The sequence below is a fragment of the Saccostrea echinata genome, unplaced genomic scaffold (assembly GCF_033153115.1).
Source record: "Saccostrea echinata isolate AGI-Se365-2 ecotype Australia unplaced genomic scaffold, CSIRO_AGI_Sech_v1 ptg000012l, whole genome shotgun sequence".
Classification (NCBI taxonomy): Eukaryota; Metazoa; Mollusca; class Bivalvia; order Ostreida; family Ostreidae; genus Saccostrea; species Saccostrea echinata.
Genome location: NW_026889761.1, coordinates 7,980,602 through 8,005,216, shown reverse-complemented (window position 1 = coordinate 8,005,216; position 24,615 = coordinate 7,980,602). Strand labels below are relative to the sequence as shown.

Below are 24,615 nucleotides of genomic sequence, written 5' to 3'. Positions count from 1 at the left end.
TTATTTTATGCAGAGTTTGAAAAATATACAATTATTCCCTAAAGAAGTTGTACAAACATGATTTTGGGATAATTTTATAGACTTGTAAATATTCAGAGGTAAACGGTTTCCCAATAGCTATACCCCCATTTTTCATAGAATTTAATAACTAAATTACTGTCAGTGCATTATAAAATATTGATTTATAATGAAAGATCATGTTTTGAATATATTTTCCTGAACTTACTGATTTCTGCCTATTAGGGTTCAGGATTCAAAAAAAAAAAAAAAAAAAAAAACAACTTCAGTTGGAGTTTAAGGACAGATGATACAAACAAAAAAATGGATGTCTGGATTTGTGTATCTTTTTTGACCTATTTTGGATTGTAAGTGATGTGAATAATAAATTTATAATTTATTAAAAAACTTTCTCATTCATAATTCTACCTTTCTGCAACCATCCTTATTAATCTATACAAGTTTTTGTCACATAAAATCCCACTAGTGTTGAATTTGAATGAAAAATTAAAATCTATACGGTAACTTATTAATTTTACTTTATATAAACATGATAATTTATTTTCAAGATTTTTGATAAAAGTTTGTTTTGTACCTTTGTTTCATCTGTCCTGAAGATGAGAATATGCATCACATTTTGAAAGCCAACGATAAAGGAAAGACAACTCTTGACAGCCATAACTGTAATTATCACAAAGAGTTGTAGAACTTTGATAAGGAAGAATAATGGTTTTATACGTGAGCAGCCATCTTATGCTCTTTTTCGTCAATGAAAATAAAATCCAGGACTAAAATGGCAAAGAGAGCAAAAAGAAAACACAACAGTATCTGGTTTTGAATTTTAAAGTTTAATCATTAAGTAATCATCCTGCTCTGCAGAAATGTATGACATGCACTCCTCTTATATATCACAGTCAGAAACTATCATTCCCAGAAATGATCCAAACACACAACACATATAACAAAACAACAATGTAAACAAAATTATGCCACAGACAGACAGAGTCTGTTTTACACCTATGTTGAATGATAAACTATTAAAGTAATTCATTGTATTGTATTAGATGTACATGTTTAGTAATTACATCTACGTTGAATAAAATAACACTATGAATGGAATCATTTACATGTACCTATATATAATTCAGCTGAACTTTACTACATTACAACTTTAGACAAACCGGTAAATTATGGTATCTAGAATGGCATCATATCAATTAATAGAGAAGATAAGATAAAGGCTACACAGACTACAAGTAGCACTTCATGTTACTGTCGTAAAAAAAAATTCATACGGCTCTGGCTGCTACAATTACAATTATATGATTACATGTATATATCATTAACCGATTACTCTATACTTTAAACTACCTGTAAATATTTCATTGTGAAAACTAATACAGTTATTATTAAAGACATTTTATAATTTTAGTAGCACTGGTTTTTTCCCCCTATAAAACAAAGTCTGGTTTTAATTGGACATTGGTCTCAATCACTGTTCATCTGTAGAAGGGAGTTGATTGTTGTGTCCTTATTACCACGGTTGGCCTCCAGCACTGACCTTATGACCTCATCCTCCATATTTGGGAACATGTCCTTAACCTGCTTGAAGTCCTCCTCTGTGTATAGAGGGCGCTGTGGTTGGGGGGTCCCCCCTTGTTGAGGGTAAGCTGGCATTCCAGCAGGTACAGGTTGAACTGTAAAATAAAATTGACTCAAGTGTTGACTTCACTGTTTGTCAATTGTGTACATCTAAAAACGGTAGAAATAAATGTAAACAGTATGTATTTCAGGCACTGCGCTCTCCTTCATGTAAAGTTATGGAAATTACATATTGTAAATGGCCTTTATATTTTTATTTTTCCTTGATATGGGTTTACACTCATATACAAAAACTGAAGTACCCATATTAAATTGCTGGCCAGGTCCAAGAGAATGAATCAAATTCTTATCTAAAGACATGCAGAAAATGACATAATTGATGCTTCTGATCAGGTGTAACAAATTAAAGAAAATACAAAGGCAAGTTCAAGTTCGATTTAACACAGTACTGTACAGGTAGTTGCCATGACCTACATATACACATAGTTTAAGAACTGCCATGATAATTCATAACCAAATCTACAACAAAATTAGTATTTGTAACATAAATAAAAATAACTGTATAAAGGAGCAATAAAAATTGCAGGACAACTATTCATTTTTATCCAAAACATGCATAAACACACATTACCAAAAACTAACTTGATGAATTCTGAATATATGTACATAAACTATAATTGTAGAAAATCTTAGAACATGCACCAAAATTCCATTAAGATATAACAACACAAAAATGTCTTGCAAATAAAACAGAAAGGTGACAAAAACCTTAAATATGCCTTTTGAAATTACTGATTTGCATATATAAGAAAATTGAAAAGTTTATATATACACATATCCTTTTGACTGAAACATCTTACAGGACAAGGAGATAAATTTGCATTATATAGGCTGAAATGTCTATAACAATTTGCTTGTCAAACAATACATTATTTTAGCAATTTCAATGCTTTAAATTTACTTTCAAAAATCCTATCTCTATATGCATAGGTTGCATCGCAAACACAAAAATAAAATGTGTTTAAAATTGAAGCACCCAAAGAATATTCAAGTGATATGACCCCAAAAATACATGTACGTGTTTCCATCTCATAGAAAAGTACTTCTGTACAAAATATGAAAACATTATGTTGAAAACTATTTGAGTTATCCTGTCACATTAAGGACAACTAGACAGATGGAAAATGATTCCTATAGGGCTCCTGCTTTTTACAGGGCCACACTTTTTAGGTCTCTGGTACCAAAACAGATATTTGAAAAAAATTATCCAAAATATTTGGCATATATCTCTAAAACTGTAGAAGGAGTTTTACTGATAAGAGATTATCATAGATGGATAAATGGAGATAACTTAAAACAAACCCAAGCTTTCTCTAGAAAGTGTGGGCATATGACAAATAGAAGTTGTAAATCAAAATGCAATGTAAAGTTTAAATAGATTATATATACATGTAAATAACAGTTAGTAAAAACCTAAATTATGCCGACACAAAAACACATTACCTGCAATAGGGAACCCTCCTGTAATACCACAAGCTTTCATTTAGTTACACTGTTAAGAATGTTACAGCCAAAGGATACTGATAACAATCAACTCCAAATTATATAAAAGTAAACAATCCCAGTGGATGTTTTAATTTTATTTTTATTGAATGCTAGTTTAATGTGTAGAATAGGACCTGATTTAGCCAAACAACTGCCTTAATAATCCCATATTCCCTTTAAGCCTTGAGTATACCTTTCCAGGAGACTGACCTTATCACCACTGGTAGAGAGCTTGTTATTGACTTACCTATAGGTTGTGGGTAGTACACAACAGGCTGCTGGTAAAGAATGGGGGTGGTGGATTGTACTGCTGGTTGCTGTACCTCCTATGAAAATGTAAACATGCCACAAATTACTGTAGTATAAAACTAGAGATACTGTGAACACACTCACAAAAATTATACCACTGCTATATTTCATTCTTTTTTATAAGGGACCTTGACCATTAGTAAATAACTTCGGATCAGGCTCAAAATGAACTTCCACTTTATTTCATTCCAAAGTTAATGCACTGTACCTGGACAAAACTTTTTTGGCAGTGAATGTAATTGTCAAAGATGTTGGTATCTGTAGACTAAGGCCAAACAAAAAAATATGTGTGGTTCCGGTTACACTTCCAAAAAAATTAGGGTAGGTAGGCAGGGATTTTTTTTTTTTTTTTTTTTTTTTTTTTTTTTTTTTTTTTTTACCAAAATGATTTTCTTAATTTTTTCTTTAGAAATAATACCTATCACTGCTTTGCAAATGGCATTTAGATGTGGTGTGATAATATACTAGTCAATATTGGTAGGGGACACCTACATGCTAGTTTGCTTTGGATTTAACACTATTAAACTATGTTTTGCAAGGAGGCCATCATTGCTGAAACTAAAACTTAAACTGGAGCCATTGATGGAAATCGGGGAAAATTCCGGAAAAAATATGAAAATTGCCAAAAAAAAAGTTTAGGGTCGGGGGTATAAAATAGGGAAGGTCGGGTAACCGGAACCACATATATTTTTTTATTTGGCCTAATACCCACCCAAAGCCATAAACTATCTTTGGTATGAATTTGAATGCTTCCCTGTCACATACAGTTATATCCTGACAAAATTTACAAAAACAGATGGATATGCTGATTCCTACACACTAGGTTTTTTAAAATTTTCATTTTAAATATTTTGTTAAGGGGGGGGGGATACATGTACAAATGTAATTTATATTTAAATAAACAGACTAGCTGTGTTTAAGAATGCTTTTTGAATTAACTCTCTCTTTTCTCTCTCTCTCTTTCTCTCTCTCTCTCTCTCTCTCTCTCTGGAACACAAATAAAGCCTAATAAAAAATTATAGAGAATTTTTGTAACTGATTTCCTTCCACAAAATTTATGTATTTCAATTCAGCATTTTAAACTTTTACCTTATACTAAATCCCCTTGTATGACAGACAAACCTATTCTTGCTGGAAAAAGAATGTGTAATATACTATATGCTGCTGTTGGATCTTTCACATATTATTAAGCAAGTTAACATAATAAATAAAACAATGGATACCTACTATACAACAGAATAGCTTAACTCAGTAACTTACGCTTAGTGACATAACTAGATTAATCATGCCTTCCTTCTCATCTCCTTGACGACCACTCAGGGGGAACCACTCATTCACAGTATCCCCATTAAGGACAGATTGAGGAATGGTAATATATGCCCAAGCAATGCGATCATCCATTGTAAACTGTTTCTGTATGAAATAATACCAACACAAATTACCAAACTCCATTTGACATTTTCATTTTTAATAAATAAACTATTCTAATCAGAAAACCCGATGCACATTTTATAAAAGAAATTAAGTGAAAAAGTAATGTTACATTTAAATCATCTTTATATATGGCAGTGTTTTGAAATCTATCTTCTCATATATAAATAAATTTTTACCTCATCAAAAATCTCTAAATACATAGAATCAACTCCATGGGGAAGATACCTACAAAAAAGGCACAGCAATGTTAGAAAGTGCATTTACATTTTTATAATTTGGTGAAAAAAGAGTCAAAGACAGTGAGGATGTTCTCTATCAGATTCAGACTTATATATATTCAATCAGTACACCTGATACACATTCTGCTGTTCCTGCGAAGAAAATTTTTAAAGATTTTTTCCCATATATTCCTATGTAAAAGTTTAATTGCCTATTGGATTTGTGGCCCCACCTTACCCCTGGGAGTCAAGATGTGGACAAACTTGAATCTACACATGTAATGAAGCTTTTACATAAATATGACTAGGAAAGCATTTAATTGCCAATTGTGGCCCTGCCCTAGCCCAAGTGGTCATGATTTGAACAAATTTGAATCTACATTATGTAATGAAGTTTTCACATAACTTTTACAAAAGATTCATCTCTCTTCCAGTGGTTATTGAGAAAATTTCATAATTACCTCCCCTTGAAAGAGGGTGTGGTCCTTCATTTGATAAAAAATTTGATTCCCCTTCACTCAAGGATGCTCTGTACCAAGTTTGGTTAAGATGGAGAAGATGAAATTGTGAAAAGTTTACGATTTCAACAGACGATTAGCAAAATACACTTAAGACTGTTCACGGTAGCTCAGTAGGTAGAGCGTTTGCTCTGTGATCGGAAGGTCGTGAGTTCCAATCTCAGCCATGACTGACCTAAGTCGATAAAAAATAGGTACATAGCAACTGTTCCTTCGCCATGCGCTCGACACTTTGAAGTGAAAGTTGCGGGTCCTTTGGATGAGACCTTAAAATCCGAGGCCCCGTGTCACAGCAGGCGTTGGCACGATAAAGATCCCTCACTGCTCAGTGGCCCTGAGTGCCGAGTAAAGGTAAAAATTTGAAGCCCTTCACAGTTACATGGTGACGTCTCTATGTGAGTGTAAAATTCTCGAATGGGGCATAAAACAACATACAAACAATCAATCAATCACTTAAGCATTTGGTTCAGGTGAGCTAAAAGTAGCTTTCATTTCCTAAGAAACACTTACAGGTAAAAAAAAAAATGCATTTACAGTGTAATAAATAATTCAGTTATTCAAAATGTAATTATTGATAGACTTGCTGTGGTTTCAGTCTCTGAATTCAGTTAAATCTTAACACAGAAGGAATCTTACAATTTGATTGCATTGCAAAAAATATTCAATACAGTATTGAATTAGGAAGTATTATACTTCCATGTACCGTTTCGCCTTGAGTAATGGTTTGTCCTAAATTTTACCCTGTATGTAATACTTAATATCCTTCATTTTAATTTTTATCTCCTTTTTTGTTAGAAAATTTAATTTCCTTTATAAGGAAAAGGAAGAATTCCATTTGCCTGATGAGAAGATCATTTCCCCTAATTATGAGTGATGTGACATACTCTAAACCTCGTCAGAAATGCATTACTAAAACATGACAGAGCCCTCCCCCACACCCTTCAGCAAAAACATGTCCCCGGAAAAATTATGGTATACTGTATACATGAAATAAATATAACTTTGACAAGTTGCATTATTTGCCCTTTACATACATGAAGTACAATAAACCAATAAAACTAATCATACTGATAACGAATCATATTTCTGATGCCTACAAATTGATGTCTTTGTTCCAGCGTGGATTCTTTGATCCATTGTAAGCTGTAGGAGTCTCTATTACAGAGTGACCAATTCTGATTCGGACATAGGGATCCATTCTTGTTATTCCATAATTCTTTGCTAGTTTAGCCTGAAAAGATTCATGTTCTGTTGATAGTAGTATTGTTTTATGAATAAGAATTCAAAGGCAGAATGAGACACTCAAATATAGATGTTACAGAATAGGTATGATGTCTTTACTTCTTTTATAATAACAAAAAAATCAAAATACCAGGGTATGTACAATTGTGATACTGTTCTCAATTCATCTCTCATTTTAATACCAGGGTAAATTTGAATAAAATTGACCACATATTAATTTTGAAATCGTATCCATGTCTTTTAGACTGTGGATGATACAGCAGTTATATCATCATATAAGAGTTGTTCCCTACCTGTACAACCGTTAGACTGAGACGTCCCTGTATGTTAGCGGGGATGGGGGCCATGAACCCAGCTTGCTGCTGAGCTTGGAGGATCTGGGCAATGCGTTCATCCCCCATAACTTGCTGCTGTGTGTTGTTGTAGGAGACTCGTAGGAAATCATTAGGGAGTTCCCCGATCATCACCTGGAGGAAAAAGTGAAGATAATGTACAGTGATTCTATCTCAAATATCTATATACAATACAAACAGTGATCTATCTCAAATATCTATATACAATACAATACAGCGATCTATCTCAAATATCTATATACAATACAAACAGTGATCTATCTCAAATATCTATATACAATACGAACAGTGATCTATCTCAAATATCTATATACAATACGAACAGTGATCTATCTCAAATATCTATATACAATACAATACAGCGATCTATCTCAAATATCTATATACAATACAAACAGCGATCTATCTCAAATATCTATATACAATACAAACAGTGATCTATCTCAAATATCTATATACAATACAAATTTGTGTGCAAACATTAGAATCATATTAGTGACCACCAAAATTAGTTTGAAAAAACAACAATAAGAGCCATGGAAAATTGTTGTATGTGTAGCTAATAACCTATACATATTCTGAACTAGACATGATAGGACTTAAAATTTTTGCATTGATCCTCCAAAAACTTGAACCATTAAATCTAAAACTTAATTGACAATAATGCTCTTTGAGGGAATAAAAAGGAGAGAGAAAAGAGGAGGTCCTTCTTTCACAGTCTTCGACAAATCCCGGGAGTCTGAAGCCCGGGACCTGGTAAAATTGAGAGCGGGCATGTGGAAATTGCATACTTACAAGCCCGAAGGGCATGTAAATTCTGAGGCCTAAGCCTCCATATTATCAAATTAAATAATACCAATAACATTAAATGTACTTAAAAGTCTGATTTTTCATCAAAAGTGTAGCACCAAATAAAATTTTAACAACAGTTTATTCTACCGCCAAGGAGCTCTTTTGCAAAGGAGACACAAAAAGTATACACGTTGAAAACAATACGCGACTTCCAAGGAACTCTTTTGCAAAGGAGACAAAAAAAGTGTACAGGTTGAAAACAATATTAATGGTGAGACAATATATCGATAGAAATTGATTTCGGATCACTCCTTGGCATGAAAAGGCAAGTAAGAATAAAGTTACTATAGATAAAATTCTGGGCATGTAAATATTTGTTCGGGCTAGTGTAAAAAGTGGTTAAACCTGCCCGAAGGGCATGTACTGAAAAAAAGATTTGGCGAAGACTGCTTTCAGTAACTAATCTCTTCTTCTTTCCAAAATAAAAAAAATTATTCAATCAGTACTCCTTATTATAACTGTCCCAGTTATTGCAACAGGTGTCTGGGTCTTAATTAATATACATAAATATGTATGATATCTTATACACATACAAATATTTTTATGTATATAAAGTATCATACATTTTCATATGCATTAAGACCCATGCACCTGTGGTTATTGCGGTTCATAATGAAATCATGATCAGATACACTTTAGACATGCACTGATTTAGAACCTGTATTCTTTTATCCTATAATCATGATCTAAAACATCATTATTTTATTCTTATCAGAATAATTTGCTATCGATTCATAAAAAAATTTTTATTGTCTGATATCTTGGTATAAGACAGCATTAGATTTAGTCAATGGTATAACAGCACTTGGCCTTGCTGACCAATTGAATACTGCGCTTTAGCGTGGCATGATAATTTGTTGGCATGAACAGGTGCTGTTATTTTTTCGACTGAGGACATCCCAAAATAAGAATTCAATGCTTATGTTTATATTCTCTTATTTTCCCTATTTATGTTTTATCATTCATCTTTATTATAAATTTAGCACTTTTCAGAGCTGTTGTGGTTAATAAATGTGTGAGCTTTTTTGACATGGGAAATTGAAAGTTAAATAACAGAAATGAACTTTGCGAGGGGAAAATATGACATATTAATTTCAAACATGCCATTGTAATATTTTTACAACGATTTAATTAAATTCAGTCAAAACAATATACAGATATACATTTAGGTTTTGGTGTTCCTAGTGTATTGAAATTGAATGTAGTTTTCCTAGATCTCCAAGTGTTGTCACTATTTTTTACCGGCTATTTTCATGCTTAAAAAAGAAATCAAATAGACCTAAGTAGAATAAATTCGATCAAGTGCGAAGTCTTATTTTCTGTTGATGACACTGGATTCATCTTTTCTAAATTCTTACCAAAAAAAAAGAATTTATGTTGATTATGCTGGATTTGACTTTTTAGAAAAGCCAAATACTTGTAAAACATTTACTGATTTAGAAACACTCAAACAGGAACCGTGTAATGCGTCGTTGCAATATCGCTTGATTTTGTCAACAATCACTCTCTAAGATAATTGATGTACATAAAGTATTGTACATCCTGTTTGTTTAATATTATTTTATATGCCTACAGTACCTGTGCTCTTCTGTTTTGTGCATTTTGTGCTGTCGCACTTGATGTATTTGTTGTAGCCATCTTGATGTTTATGTTAACGTTTTTACCTGAAGTCTGAAGTAAAATTCAGAGGATATCCGAAAATTACCACTTCCGTTTAGAGTGTCCTTGACTTTCTAACGATAATGATCATGATGAATCATAAATGCTGCCATCAGCTGATTCTCAATCATAAAAAAAATAAAAATTCTTTTTACATATAGGCCTACTTTTCCCGGCAAAAGATAGTTTAATTATATATGTTTAACTATATTTACCACTATAAAAGTTTCATTCATATTACTGAAGATATTTTATAGGATTATTCTTTAGAAACCTATCTGATAATATCTATACTTTCCGACTAAATATTATGTCCCTGCATGATTATAATATATTTACCATGGAAGTTTGATGAAAGATTTTTAAAATTCTTTCAACATATACATTTCCCAGCAAAAGGTGGTTTAATGCTGTATATTAACCATTATATAATAAAATTAATTTATTAGTAACGGGCGGTTGCCCGATAGTCCCGAATCATATTACTTAAGATATTTTATAAGATTATTCTTTAGAAACTTGAGTATTGCAGGAACCTATCTGATAAATATATACTTTCTGACTATGTCCCTGATTATAATATATTTATCTTAGAATTTTATCTTCCATTTTCATTTATTAAGTTTTTCAAAATGAATTCTGTTACGACCCACAAAACATAGGGATCTTCCCATACATGTAGTGCTTCAAGAAGGATGTATACTGTGTTTTATCAGTATTTTATGCCACATGTACCTAAAAACAAGTGAGTGAGGCTTTTGAGATATTTTATGAAATTTTACTCCACCAATTTATCTATACAAGATTCAATTAAGTTTGATTTTGTTGCACAGTTGAACCAAATTTTACTAACTTTTTCACTCCTGTCCTGTCCTTTTTTTATTTTACAATTTTATTTTGTTCATTTTACTTTTGATGCACACCGTGTCGGGTGCTCCTTATACAGAAGAGGAAGTCCACCACATTGAACTGGCTATGGAGAGAGAGAGAGAGAGAGAGAGAGAGAGAGAGAGAGAGAGATTTGCCAAGGGGGTGACAATGTCGGACGGAATGCAACTTTCCCTCACGTAACATCGAGTTGTGGGTACATTTTTTTCTAGTGCTTGGAATGTAGATAATGTTTAGGCTAGTTATCCATTGACATGTCGAAACCCTAAAAATGCTGGGGGAGGAGGTTCCAGATCCTATAGTCGAATTGTATATATACAAGCCAATTTATCACCAATTTTATTCTGCATATATAGAAAGACTTCTAAACTGGTGTAATCAATTTTTTTGCAATGTAATTTTAACTTTAATAACTATAAAATCTTATGGGGATATGGATTCCTCTTCTTACCCGAACCAGCCCTTATAAATAATTAAATATTATATATATATATATATATATATATATATATATATATATATATATATATATATATATATATATATATATATATATATATATATATATATATATAAACTTAAAGATTTTATCATCATTATTTTAAAGAAAAAAAGCTAGTTATTACGGTGTACTTACTGCAGATTGATAGACTGAATGTGTAAAAATATAGGTCCTTCCTGACTTCGCCGATTTCTCAGACTTCCACTTCGATTTCTCAGACTTCAACATCGAGCTCATTTTTGTGATGATAACCAGTAATACAAATGTACATACATATACTGGTCAATAAAATACTGAGTATCTTACATATACATATTTCAAAATATTTTTCTTTTTGTTCATATAGATACCAAGGTCACCTTGATATCTTTTTCTTTTTTTTTTTTTTTTTTTTTTTTTTTGATTAAAAGACACGCAGTATATCTGTCTATGTCTCAGATTACTTTATATCATGCAGGTATATGTATCTGCTTACAGTATGACCTCATCGACAGATTCCCACCGTGGCCTCGCCTCTGAGGTAGGCTATGTCATTGTGTGACCAGGTTTCCGATGAACCAGTATGCTCAGGCAAGTAGTATCATGGTGGATTGTCCCTTTTTGCCTAACATAACTTTTTACTGTTGAAAATATTTTCAACAGCAAACATTGAAATGCCACCCTCCCCCCGCACTTTTTGTTGCAGTGTAGCCAATTGCAAATCACCCATGGCAATGTATCAATAAAAAATTTTGTTTGTAGAAATAGTTGGAACCTCCCCCTCCCACCACCACCAGGAAATAGGATTTTTTCGAGTTTGGATAATTTCCTCTTTTTAAATTTTTTTTTTAATTTGCTTAATGTCAAACTTTTGAAGTACGTTGACAATTTTTTTTTTTCGGCTGCTCCCTCCCCTTTCTGGTGCTCATGTATGTCTGCAACTGAAAAAGGGATTATTTAGTAAAAATTGTTGCTAAAAAAAAATAAAAATTGAATAAAAAAAAATAATTAACATTGAAAACATTATCAATTCTCCCAGTCTCGATGATTTATTTTCTTACTTAATAAAGTATAGAAATTTCAAAAATCACAATTTTTTCCCAAAATCGGTAACATCAAAATGTATGTCCTTTCAACATTTTACAGTGTATATACAACCATTCCTCACAATATATTAAAGTCCAGAGGCTTTTTAACATCATAGATAACTCACTGGAAGTCGGAAATGTTCATATCTTGTGATTGTCATCCAAAAACACGCTTTTGTGATGTCATAGCGAAAATCCTCGATTGAAATATGAATATATATCGCCGTATTTGAATTTAAAGTTTAAAAGTGCTTAGAGAGAATGTAAATTTTATACAGTATTTTGATAAACAATTTTATAGTTAATATTTTAAAAATATAACGAAAAATTTAAATACACCGGAAAAGTCTTTCTGATTCTACTCACAAGTAATCTGAAGCTGACATTAAAGGATGTTGGAGTTCGAATTCCTCATATGCATAATGTACGTAGTCTTTGGAGAAAAAGTCTTCTAACAATCTGTTGGAATCCCATGGCTGCCTACTGTGTCCCTTTATAAGCTGACCTGTACCTTTATGAAGCAGACTTTATTCTCTGCACGAAAAGATGTCTCTTGCTGTATAGCCTTCTGTTCTACATTTAGATATATCGGCATTTTATTAATAAACAATTCTTATGTTGATTCGATATATTCTACTGAACTGAAATATAATACACCGCAGAGCATCATGGATGTACATGTACGTTATTAGAGAAGCTAGGCAAGCTAACAATTAACTTTAAAATAAACGTGATTTCACCAATTTAAATTTTATATCATCAACTTCCTTTATTTATGGACATGGAGCAATATACATTTTCATCTGCATATGTTATTTATGCCTCCCAGTTGATTCAATACGCAAACTTTTTGCAAAAGCATGTTCTGCGTCCGAACAATTTGTAAACCGAGACAAGCTAGTGACAAGTAAGTTGATGTTACAAGGGTATCAATTTCCACGTTTAAATCAATATTAATTTTGCAAATTCTGTAGTCGATGCAATGACCTTGTTTGCAAATACAATATGTCTTTAGGTTGAATATTAAGTTAATAGGCCACTTTTTAAATTCCAAATTGTCTACGGATTACTGCGTTGTTCCCGATAAAGATGAATGGAAGTTATAATCTGGACATTTTTTTTTTATTTTTCTACGACAGAAGTTCGTTAATAAAAATGGAGTCGTCATGCAGCCTTCAATGTCTTATTCATTCAAATCCTGACTATATAATAAAACAATTATGGACTCTTTCGGTGGTGAAAGTGGTTTGTTATTCACCAGAAAAATATCAATATTGACATCGGCTTCAATTTTTTTGTCTATCTTTGCCAAAACAAACTAAAATAAGATATCACTTTTTTCAACCCCTTTTATTAGATGGAAAACAATACAAACCTCTTCATATAGATAAAGCACATTATACATATAAAAAAACCTGTAAATGATAAATAAACTTAAATGAAATAATATGCAAGCAATGTCAAAAACGATTACATGGAACAATCTAAATGGCAGTTACTAACACTTTCACACGCATTTCTTATTATTGAATGTTATAAATTTCATTTTAAGATAAGTTTGCAGTTAGTTTAATACCGGTATTTAAAATCGAACAGTTTAACAGAAAAAGATATTTAAAAAAATGAAATAAATTGAACATTCAGTTGATCCATCACTTTCTGGTGCCTCCTCGTCGGGGAGCCTTTGCCTTGAACACTTCACTATAAAAAAGAAAATAGAAATTCAATATCAAACATCACAGGTGTTTGAAGCAATTTCTTCCTTGAGATGCTATATTCAATACATGTATAAGTTTATGCCTTTTTATTTTCACCCATAATCAATGGGAAAAACTTCCATCATAAAAGAAAAAAAAAGAACTCGATCATTCTTGTTGTCACATTTTACATACTAATATTATGGACAGGAACCTTACAATGAAGCACCATATGAAGATCTAAAGGACCGTGTTACTCATTTAGAAATCTTTTTAAAAATACCATTAATAGTTATATATAGTTACATGTACTGTAACATATATGTAGTTCGTATATACATGAACTGTGACATATATGTAGTTCGTATTTACATGTAAATGTACTGTAATATATAGTTCGTATATATTATACATGTACTATAACATATATGTAGTCTCTTTTTTATGTGCAAGAAATACGATTTTTTTAAAACTGCGAATATCAGCGATTTTTCGATTTTTATTATAATCGGTATACTTAGACATAGAAAACACACCACCCTGCAACCGAGCCCCTATGACCGTAACCTTCCGTAGGTTCCTAAGTTCTTGGTCTTCACTTAGGAATAGAATATCTTTTAGTTATCGACAATGCCTTATATACATGTATATCCTACCTTATATCTCTTACTATACTCTTAAGTCCTTTTCCAATTTCTGCCTGGTTGTTAGCATCATCAAAATAAAACCGGTTCTTGAGGGTAATTTGTTGCACCTTGGTGTCATCAAGCAGCGCGCGCGCATTTCTCCATGTCATGATGTACGTCTGCAATATGCAATGAAAGGAAATATGAGTTACCACTTTCTTGTTTCTGAAAACTAAGGGGGTTTGCAGCCAAGACAAGCCAACTGAATAATGTGATTTATTCTGGAAAAACAAACATGAGGTAATCAAAATTGAATTCTGATATCAGAATCTATATACAATTTATGTATCTTGACGTGGTCTACGTGCAAAAAAATGTAGGGGGACTAGAGTTTAATCATAAATACTTTCAAACAGACGAATGCTTGGAGCTACACTTAATATTTGTATATTTATCTCTTCACATTATTCACTATATTATAGTTATATATACAACCAATCCCGGTCGCGGTAGCTTAGTGGTTCGCTTAAGTTCGTGACCGGGAGGATCTGGTCCGATTCCCGTGCCCCCCCCCCCTCCCCGATCGAGTCAAAGCTATAAGTAGTAACTATTCATACGCCAATTAAGTGCCCGGCATTAGAAGTGAAAGTCAAGAGAATTTTGAATTTGACTTTAACAATAGGCCCAAGGACCTTAAAGATCACGTATAAGTATAACAGATCCACAGAATGACGGATTAGTAATTATAAAACAAAGCAAAATTAACTAGTAGGGGAAGACATGTTGTTTAAAAACAAGAGAAAAAGGACAATCAAGGATCAATAAAATGGTTAATCGGTAATCTTAAACATCTCTGAAGGTACACTTCTTAATTGCTTGTATTTGCCAGATTGTTGCCCAAACTGCCACGTGTTTTAAATAGCACTACTCGTGACAATGAAATAGTGCTTTCGCATAACACTGCAGAGTTCCCATCCACCATTTGCCGTTCACTGTATAATCATAAACGGAGGTTCCATGTCACAGATAACGAATTCTTACTATACGATCGTTAGCGCCATGCATAAGTCAAAATTCGTGGCAGTTTACCTAAAGCTAGTGACGTCTCAGCATGAATGAAAAATTATCCAATGGGACGTAAAACAACATTCAATCAAAATATACAGCCATAACTTACAATGTCATCATCCCTAGAGTACAGCACTAATGTGTTAGTGTCACAAGTAGTCACATTCCAGAACATACTGAGGTAGTAGGCGTACACTCGTGCATCATACAACACGTCCTGGACATTAGCTGACTGACTGAAATAGAATAAAACACAGGCCAGGTAAAATGGAATGAAACAATAGAGGCAGATTGGTTAAAATAGAATAAAACACATAGGCAGACAGGTTAAAATATAATGGAGCACATAGGCAGACAGGTTAAAATAGAATGGAACACATAGGCAGATAGGCTAAAATAGTATAAAACACGTAGGCTGACGGGCTAAAAGAGAACGAAACACAAATAGGCAGACATTCTAAAATAGAATGGAACACATAGACAGACAGATTAAAATAGAATGGAACACAATGGCAGACAGATTAAAATAGAATGGAACACATAGGCAGACAGGTTAAAATAGAATGGAACACAATGGCAGACAGGCTATAATAGAATGGAACAAATTGGCAGACAGGCTATAATAGAATGGTACACAAAGGGAGATAGGCTAAATAGAATAAAACGCATCTTAGGCAGACCGGCTAAAATAGAATGATACACATTGGAAGAAAGGCTAAAATAGAATAGAATAAAAAAGGCAGAATGTTAATGATATAACAGACCGGCTTAAATTGAGCAGAACACGACTACCTAGAACACAGTAGTTACACATTAACAATAACAAACCGGAAATAGAACAGAGTAGAATAAGAAAAGCACAGTGGTAGACCGTAGTAGAATATACATTAACAGACAATAATATATAGAATGTCTAAATGTAGTCACAGTCTGCTCTGTCTAGATATCAGTAAAATATATAACAATTGACTAGGAAACAATAAGACATACGATAACACAGCAACTAAAACATAATACACTTGTATTATATACACCGGCTGACTACTGACTAGAATAAAATTCAGGTAAAAAATGGATTACACATATGAGACTAATCTCTAAAAAAAAATCTTTATTTCCGAAACTTCCGAAACAAACTGACTTTCAAAATAGGCGTTTTAATTTCTTTGCAACCAAGCACTTTATCTAATTTCTAAACGCCGTAGAAGTCACGGAAGTGCATGCATGCATTCACTGACGAAATTATATACAGTATATTATCTTTGGTATTTTGTGGTTTGACTTTTTTATGGTTTGACTTTTAAGTTCAAGAGACGCATTGTTCACCTTCTAAACGATGGACAACGTAGCTATAGATTGAAGGGTGGCAATGAAAAACACCATTGTGTTTTTGAGATTTCAAGATTGCAAATTTTAAGAAATTACACTCAACAATAATTATTATTAAGGCGCTTATTTACTCACTTGACTATTCTATACATCCGGGGCATTATGGCCACCATTATGGGATAACCCTGGTTGTTGGTTGCACACTCGGTACACGGGCACTGAGTGGACTCGTATGTATCCCGAACCATTTCTTGTAAAGCTTCAGCTGCATGTTAAAAACAAACATCTATGACAAACTATTCTTTAGCTTTACAACATTATGATTTTATGGTATTTATAAGCGAGTTAAAATTTTCACAAATCCTGGCCATTTTAGTATTAAAATTACAGAACGATATTTTCGCGAGTAGACGGTCTCGCGTAATTACGCGAAAATAATGTTCCCGAAAATAAAGTAATTTATGGTATACAGAAAGAAAGTAATTGAAAGAGAAACTTAGTGGTACTGTGAGGACTGAGCTCACAAAAGCCCCCCCCCCCCATATGAGTATAATGGCAAAGTGTATTTCTTGGTAGTATGGAAATTAGATTCTGTGAAAGTTCCATTGAATTTCATTCAGGGGTTTAGGAGGAGTTCTGTTAACAAAATGGGTACCCCCCATTATCGAGTATAAAGGCAAAATCCATGTTTTGCAATTTGAGACCCCATATATATCTGGCGAATCGAAACGTAAAGTAGGAGGAATACAATTGCACTATGTAACAAAGATTATCTGAAAGTCTCATTAACTTTTATTCAGTAGTACATGTACACGCACAAACCTCAAGCGGGGATATAAAATTCAACGTTTAGATATTTTTTTGTTACTTTACCAAAATGATAAATAGAATACGATATGGTTATTTATGCATGGTGAATAGACACGCCATTCAAAAGAGCCTTACCATCCGCTGAGGAGATAATGCCGTTTGGGTCACATATCCAGGAGGACTCCTTCATACCACACTGCTTGGACTGATAGACAGGGTGGGGGAAGTCTGTCACCCTCCATTGAGCGGAGGACTGGGCCCCAAGAACCACCGACAGAATTAAAACAGCGTATAGACAAAACGTCTTCTGTAATATAATTAAGGAAATGTTATGATTTGGAATTATGACTGGTGATATATTTGTATGCATGTTCTTGTATTCAAAACCTTCATTAACAAAGGAAAACACAAATACTTTAGATTATAATGCATAATACATGTATTTTGAGTGAAATGATAAAAAGTCATTGCTGCCAAATTTATTAAGTACAACAGGCTTAACCACAACTTACTCTAAAATATTCCGCCCCTTTCAATGAGGACAACATAAGTGTGCTAAATGCATTTTACATATTTGGGGTCACTAACTTTCATTTTTTTTTCTTTAATCTAAATGCCAGTGGATTTACGCTATATAATATCGACAACGAATCTATTTTGCGGTCCCATCTTTTATTTCTGAACCTACCTCTTTAAATATGCAGAAAAATTAACAACTCTTTGTTAATTATTATGTACTGACTGGAAAAAGAAACGCAACATTCTATTAAAAAAACAGAACAGAAATATTTATGAAGAAATATGCAGAAAAATTAACAACTCTTTGTTAATTATTATGTACTGACTGGCAAAAGAAACGCAACATTCTATTAAAAAAAACAGAACAAACCACACACACACACACACACACACACAATGAGTAAAGTTTGTGCTGTGAAAGTTGAAACCTTTTCAACTTTGTGTTGTCGATAATTTAGCGGTTGACTCAGTCTTGTCCCGACTGATTCACAGAATTCAATTTTGATTACCCCATCTTGGATTTGTCGCACTTCTAGTCAAATTATAAAAATACTACAATAAAAAATTTGCTCAGTTTATAACATGTGATAAATAATACTATATTGTTATATTTATGAAGCACAAAATTCTATCGTCTGGTTTCCAATGAAGGAAAATCAAGAGTTTTGCCGCACTTCTGATATTCTATCACGCAGTGTCAAAATATCATTTTTGTTCAATAAATAAACAAGCAATTTAAATTCAAAGAATAGTGATCCCCCGCTTTCTGTGTCTTAGTGGATGGGATGTCATTATTTATGGCATATTGTGTCAAATATCTACGCCTATCATACGTCATTTCAAAGTAATCACCAAAGTTAACATTTTTGAAAATTAGGTCAAACATGAAGGTCAAGGGGTAAAAAATTATAGCATGTTCGGAAACATCTTGTTACAGGTAATGCACATGTCATATATGTAAGTCCTATATCTTCTCAATCAAAAGTTATAAGGAAAGATAACATTTTTGAAAAGTAGGTCAAACTTCAAGGTAGGGATCAAAGATCATAGTATATTTGAAAAAGGTCTTGTCACAGGTAATGCACATGTGAAACATGAAAGTCCTCTCTCTTCTCATTCAAAAGTTATGAACAAGGTTAAAGTTTTTGTGACAGACGGATTGACTGACAGACGGACAGACAAGTGAGATTTAATGTCCCCTCGCTTTCGCGAAAGCGGGGAACAATTACAATATTTCACTCTTGAAATGTAATACAAAATATTTCATAAATTATATATTCAATTATTGTTGTTTTAAAGCAACCTGTTACGTTTCTTTTGTGTGTCAGTATAGTTAATAGAATGCATGAATAATAATGATTTCCAAAAACTCGCTGTCGATGAGATTCAAACTCGTACCAAAGGAAAGAAAGAAAAATGAAAAGACACAACAGTACCAGCAACCTCATGTCCCACCTAAGATGGACAAAATACATGAATCGTTTTATTATTGCAAATGTGTGATATTAAATAGTTTATAGATGGTCGCTCCCCTCCCCCATGGCAGGGTTGCACATAGAAAGTTCAAAGGAAGATGAATGAACTATTCACGATAAATCTAACGACATGTACTTTTAACATCTAAGCACTTTTACCATCATATTTTTCTATGCGAAAAAAAAACTGTTATTTTTTCGTTATATCATGTTGTAAATTTTGAATTTACTAGAGGGACGAAAATGCAAAATTTACAACATGATAGTTAAAACATGTAAAAGCAGGAAAATTATCTAACTTAAGAATTTGAAGACATCTTTTGTTTATTCTTAAAACAATGAAAATCGACCTGTAAATTTAGGTAATTTTATAATTTGGATATACATGTACATGAGTGTTTATATAGAAGAAAAATTCAACATCTTTTTTTCCTTTTAATAATGATTCTTTTGTGGATCATGATCCTTTCAAACGAGCACAAATTTACCATAGTAAACCACTGTATTTAAAAACAGTTACTGAAAGAAGAAAAGCTCTGTTCAGTTCCTCTCCATCATGAGCTCACGTCATAATCAAGTATACTATAGGATATTTCTGACTCGGACATCAAAGGGGTGCATGAATATGGAGAATTCTTATACGTACGTAGGTCCCTTATATGTACGCAGGTCTGGACCCTCGTTAATTCGGACGCCGAAAGCTTCACCTTTTCGGACGAAAGGTACAGAATATTTATATCAGTTCCAGTAATGGGAACTCAAGTGTCCGGATTGACGGGTCTCGACTGTAGTACGATTCGACAAAACAGGGACGTAGAGAGATCGACACCGGTCTATTAATTCCAGAGAGGATTGTCTCAAGAACTTAGTTATGAACAAAGGCAAAACTCATTAGTTATTAAATATAACTATGCGTACATCTGTTTGTATTCAGTAACGAAGACGGATAATTTGCTATTCACAAACAATATTTTGCTTATTGAAATTTAATATATTGACTATATTTTAAATAAGAATTAGAAATACGGTAAATGATAGATTCACTACAAAATGGCTGCAGCAGTAACACTCACCATGTTGGCTGTCTTGAGTTTTCTTTGTGTATACGCTGTATCTCCGCATCATACATGCCAAACAACTCAGCGGGAAATACCTACTGGGGTCAGGGGTCAAGCGGGGGAGTCATAGGGTGCAAACCAATTACACATAACTTATATAGCCTCAATGAGTGTTAGAGTATCATTGGCAGCTTTGTAATTATTTTATTTATTGATTTATTTTTTTTTTTTTACCTTTTCCACAGTTTTGAAATCTTTTAAAACATGTAAAAACGCTTTAGAAGTTAATCTCTCTGCATCAGATTAACACACTTTAGTTTTTCCACTTAAAAGTTATGACTATATTATGTACATGATCGCATTCCATATTTTAACTTTAACTTGTATTTATAATGTATAATACATTTGAACGTTTTCATTTGTACTTCGTTTTGAATAGGATAAATCAATAATACTGACTAGTATTCAGTGTATATTTTCTTACATGTTATTAATCAACATGTTAATTTCAAGTATAGTTAGTAAAGCAGAGTACAAATACTTTTTTCAGAGTACAAATACTTTTATAGTAAGTAAGTTGAAGTACTATCAGTATGCAAAACACAATCGAACCCCCCCCCCCTTCCCTGTAGTTCATACAGGCCTGCATAGACAGTTGAGCCTCGTTTTCCCGGACACTTTTGTTTCCACTTCCTATGAGTACACATGCATATGACTTTTCATATACCAATGGCAGTAAAGAAGAATCATTTGGCATTTCATAAATATGTTTTATTGTATAAAATACTGTGAACAACTGCATAGCACTTGTTAAAATATAACAAACTTGTACTGCGAGTACCGAGCTCACAATATATTTATGTTTAGCCTCCCATATGTTTATAATGACAAAATCCATGTTTTTGCTATTGGAAACCCGAAATGAGTGTCCGATTAAAAAAAAAATAGGAGGTGCACATGTACAATGGCAATATGTAATAAAGATTCTGCCGATGAAAGTACCATTAAATTTTATTCAATGGTATAGTAGGAGTTGCGGATAAGAGATGGGTATCCTTCAATATTAAAGAAAGAATGGCAGTATCTATGTATTGCTATTGGAAACCCGAAATATGCATGCGTCCGATAAAAAAAAAATAAATAGGAGGTGCACAATGGCACTATGTAACAAAGATTCTAGCTGTGAACGTCTTATATATTCAATGTCATTCAGAGGTATAAGAGGAGTTGCGGATCAGAGATGGGTAACCAAAGCGTAACGGACGGACGCACATCCCTATCACTATACAGCCCCGCTTTTCAACCGGGGAGTATAAATATACACCGCTAAAACTAATACAACTATCACAATATATTACACAATACAAAATTGAAATTTTTCTAATATTAAAACTTCTAAACATGTACACTGTATGTGTAATATAAACATGAACATATTAAAAAAGCACTGAAATTTAAAAAAAAAAAAAAAAAAACTAGAGGTACTGTGAGCACTGAGCTCACTAAATGATACCCCCCGCCTCCCATATGATTATAATGGCAAAGTCCATGTTTTGCTCTGAGAAACCCGAAATAAGTGTCAGATCAAAAAGTGAAATAGGAGGTGCACAATGGCACTATATGTAACAAAGATTCTGTGAAAGTTTCATTAAAATTCATTCAGTGGTATAAGAGGAGTTGCTGATAAGAGATGGGTTCCCTAAAGCGTAACAGACGGACGGACGTACAGTCGGACGGACATTCCGATCACTGTATACCCTCCCACTTTTCAAGCGGTGGGTATAAAAACCAAAACACCCCCCCCCCCCAAAAAAAAAAATTAAATTTCTTCACTTGTTATCGCTATCATCATTATTGTCTTCCATGCATATCAATCGATATAGATATTAATTATTGCAGTCCGTTCAAAATAGATGTTCTCTGTTATGTCTGATGCCTGTGAAAGAGTCACACCTTTGCATATTTCTTCTTTAGGAGTCTCGGGAACTTCATCTCGTGAAACCGGCATCATGATGTAATCGTTTGTCTGATAATTTCCAGACTCTGCATCTACACCTACTTCTCTGCTATCATCGTCACGGCTTCTGCATCTGCTGTTCATCCAATGGAGTGTCTTCTTCATCTACTTGCAGTACAGGAGGCGGGAAACTGGCACATCATCATCTTCATCTGAAATATCTATGGAGAAAAGAGTGGTCTTTACATGTCATTTGCAATTTTGTGAAGATTTATAATTTAACACAGTCCGAAACTGTTTTCACCTTGTGCAGGGAAGAATAAGTGCCTGCACACGAAAACCAAGTTCTGCGTATGGTAAAAGGGACACAGTAGATAAAAGAAGTTTATTGTACAGTAAAATATTGTTCATCCTGTACATATTGTATAGAATGTAAAATATAAGTTATGTGTTATAATTAAAGGTATTATTGAAATAGTTGAAATAAGAATTGTACACAAATACTTTATCATAAAAAATCATGCAGCTTCAATATACAGGATGATTAAAATACAGGTACGAGTAGTTATAATAAAGTGCTGTATAGTATTAATTATTAAACAGATATTGTTCAGTATGTAAACGATTACAGTGGGTGTATTAAGTATAGTCGGAAAAAACGTGTTGAAGACAAGCGTCTAAGCAGTGAATCTGAAACAACTTTTGCAAATACAAGATAGGAAATCGAAATTCTAGTTTCGCCACAGATCGAATGTTATTAAATTCATGGAACTAATGTCAACTCAAAATGAAAGAATGCTGAAAAAACTATGTATGTTTATCTTAAAAATTAATGATGCTGTCTGTCCTCCTTGATATATTTTCCCCTCTTATATTATTTATTTATTTCCTCAATCTTCTGTCATGTTTTTTGTTTTGTATATGTACCTCTGACCAGTTCTGTATATAATGTATATATGTTATTAATGTACCCCATGTACCAATATTTTGGTTTGGGTGAATAAATTGAACTTCAACTTGCCATCAGTCGTTTTTCGGCTTATTGTTAATTAAGAACCTACAGACTGATAATAGCTGTGAAGAACTTGAGACACTGGAAAGATAATTTGTCCCAAACATTGTTTGGTTGTCCCCTCCATCAGTGGTATGAAATCTTATCGTTACTTATTTAAAAAGGTCATGTCTATATGGACCTATATAAAATCCACTGAGTGACACAGTTTAAGGAACAGATATACTGAGATGGAGAAGACAATATCGGAATCAGAAACGACCTTTACAGCAGTTAGTGTAATCCAAGTGGATCGACTGGAAAAGGGTTCTTTGCCACCCTCCTACGAATCCTTATCACCACTGCCTGTAGGTCTGTAAAAGCCTATTATTTCTATTTATTAATCTTTTTCCAAATGTCTTAGGGGGTCCCACTTTTTTAAGAGTGGACACCCCTAAATTGTCAGCGAAAAGTTTCTGATACGAACTCTACAACAACACATTTTGATCAGAAGCCCTTGGCCGTGAGGATGGGGCGGGGACAAAAGACTTTTTCAGAACAGCTGCGCATGCTTACTATGTTATTTAGGCTAGGCACATGCCAGTGATCTTATCAAGAAATAATATAACCAACCAAAAAAAAAAAAACTTCATGATAAACGTGATGACTTCAACTTTTCGATCGCCAACTTCCCTTATTTATGTATATGAAGCAATTTACCATCATCATCTTCATATAGAGTTTATATCTCCCAATTGATTCGATACGCAAAAGCATGCACAGTTTCTAAAAATGGACAAGCTACTGACAAATAAGGTGATGATACAAGGATATCAACAGTCTCATTTAAAGTCAACATTTCGCAAATTCTATGGTCGATACAATAACCCTGTTAGCGA

At 33.2% G+C, this 24,615-nt stretch overlaps 2 protein-coding genes across 3 annotated transcripts; both read right to left on the bottom strand.

Moving 5' to 3' along the window:
- Positions 1-826: 826 nt before the first annotated feature.
- LOC133185286 (toll-interacting protein-like) lies at positions 827-9,753 on the bottom strand. 2 transcript variants are annotated; one of them, XM_061320401.1, is made up of 8 exons: positions 9,649-9,753; positions 7,159-7,332; positions 6,721-6,854; positions 5,064-5,112; positions 4,714-4,866; positions 3,392-3,470; positions 3,103-3,120; positions 827-1,694 (listed from the first exon to the last, which is right to left on the bottom strand). In XM_061320401.1, exons 1-8 carry the CDS (start codon positions 9,706-9,708, stop codon positions 1,486-1,488), a joined length of 876 nt encoding a protein of 291 aa, XP_061176385.1. In that variant the 5' UTR covers positions 9,709-9,753; the 3' UTR covers positions 827-1,485. The 2 variants fall into 2 exon arrangements, with proteins under 2 accessions (XP_061176385.1, XP_061176387.1); XM_061320403.1 differs by lacking the exon at positions 3,103-3,120.
- A 3,764-nt stretch (positions 9,754-13,517) lies between these two features.
- LOC133185755 (uncharacterized) lies at positions 13,518-22,890 on the bottom strand. The gene is made up of 6 exons (XM_061321054.1): positions 22,722-22,890; positions 17,852-18,103; positions 17,042-17,171; positions 15,687-15,813; positions 14,540-14,688; positions 13,518-13,887 (listed from the first exon to the last, which is right to left on the bottom strand). Exons 1-6 carry the CDS (start codon positions 22,888-22,890, stop codon positions 13,839-13,841), a joined length of 876 nt encoding a protein of 291 aa, XP_061177038.1. The 3' UTR covers positions 13,518-13,838.
- Between the last annotated feature and the right edge of the window lie 1,725 nt (positions 22,891-24,615).

Coding starts and splice junctions, on each gene's coding strand:
- LOC133185286 (XM_061320401.1), bottom strand. CDS start 9,708: ATGGCTACAACAAATACATCAAGTGCGACAGCACAAAATGCACAAAAC. Junction 6,855..7,158: donor TCAGTCTAACGGTTGTACAG/GTAGGGAACAAC, acceptor GAATCTTTTCAG/GCTAAACTAGCAAAGAATTA. Junction 3,471..4,713: donor ATCTAGTTATGTCACTAAGC/GTAAGTTACTGA, acceptor ACATTTTCATAG/GAGGTACAGCAACCAGCAGT.
- LOC133185755 (XM_061321054.1), bottom strand. CDS start 22,890: ATGAAGAAGACACTCCATTGGATGAACAGCAGATGCAGAAGCCGTGAC. Junction 18,104..22,721: donor TAAAGAAGAAATATGCAAAG/GTGTGACTCTTT, acceptor TTGTTAATGAAG/GTTTTGAATACAAGAACATG. Junction 17,172..17,851: donor CATTATCTCCTCAGCGGATG/GTAAGGCTCTTT, acceptor TTTAACATGCAG/CTGAAGCTTTACAAGAAATG.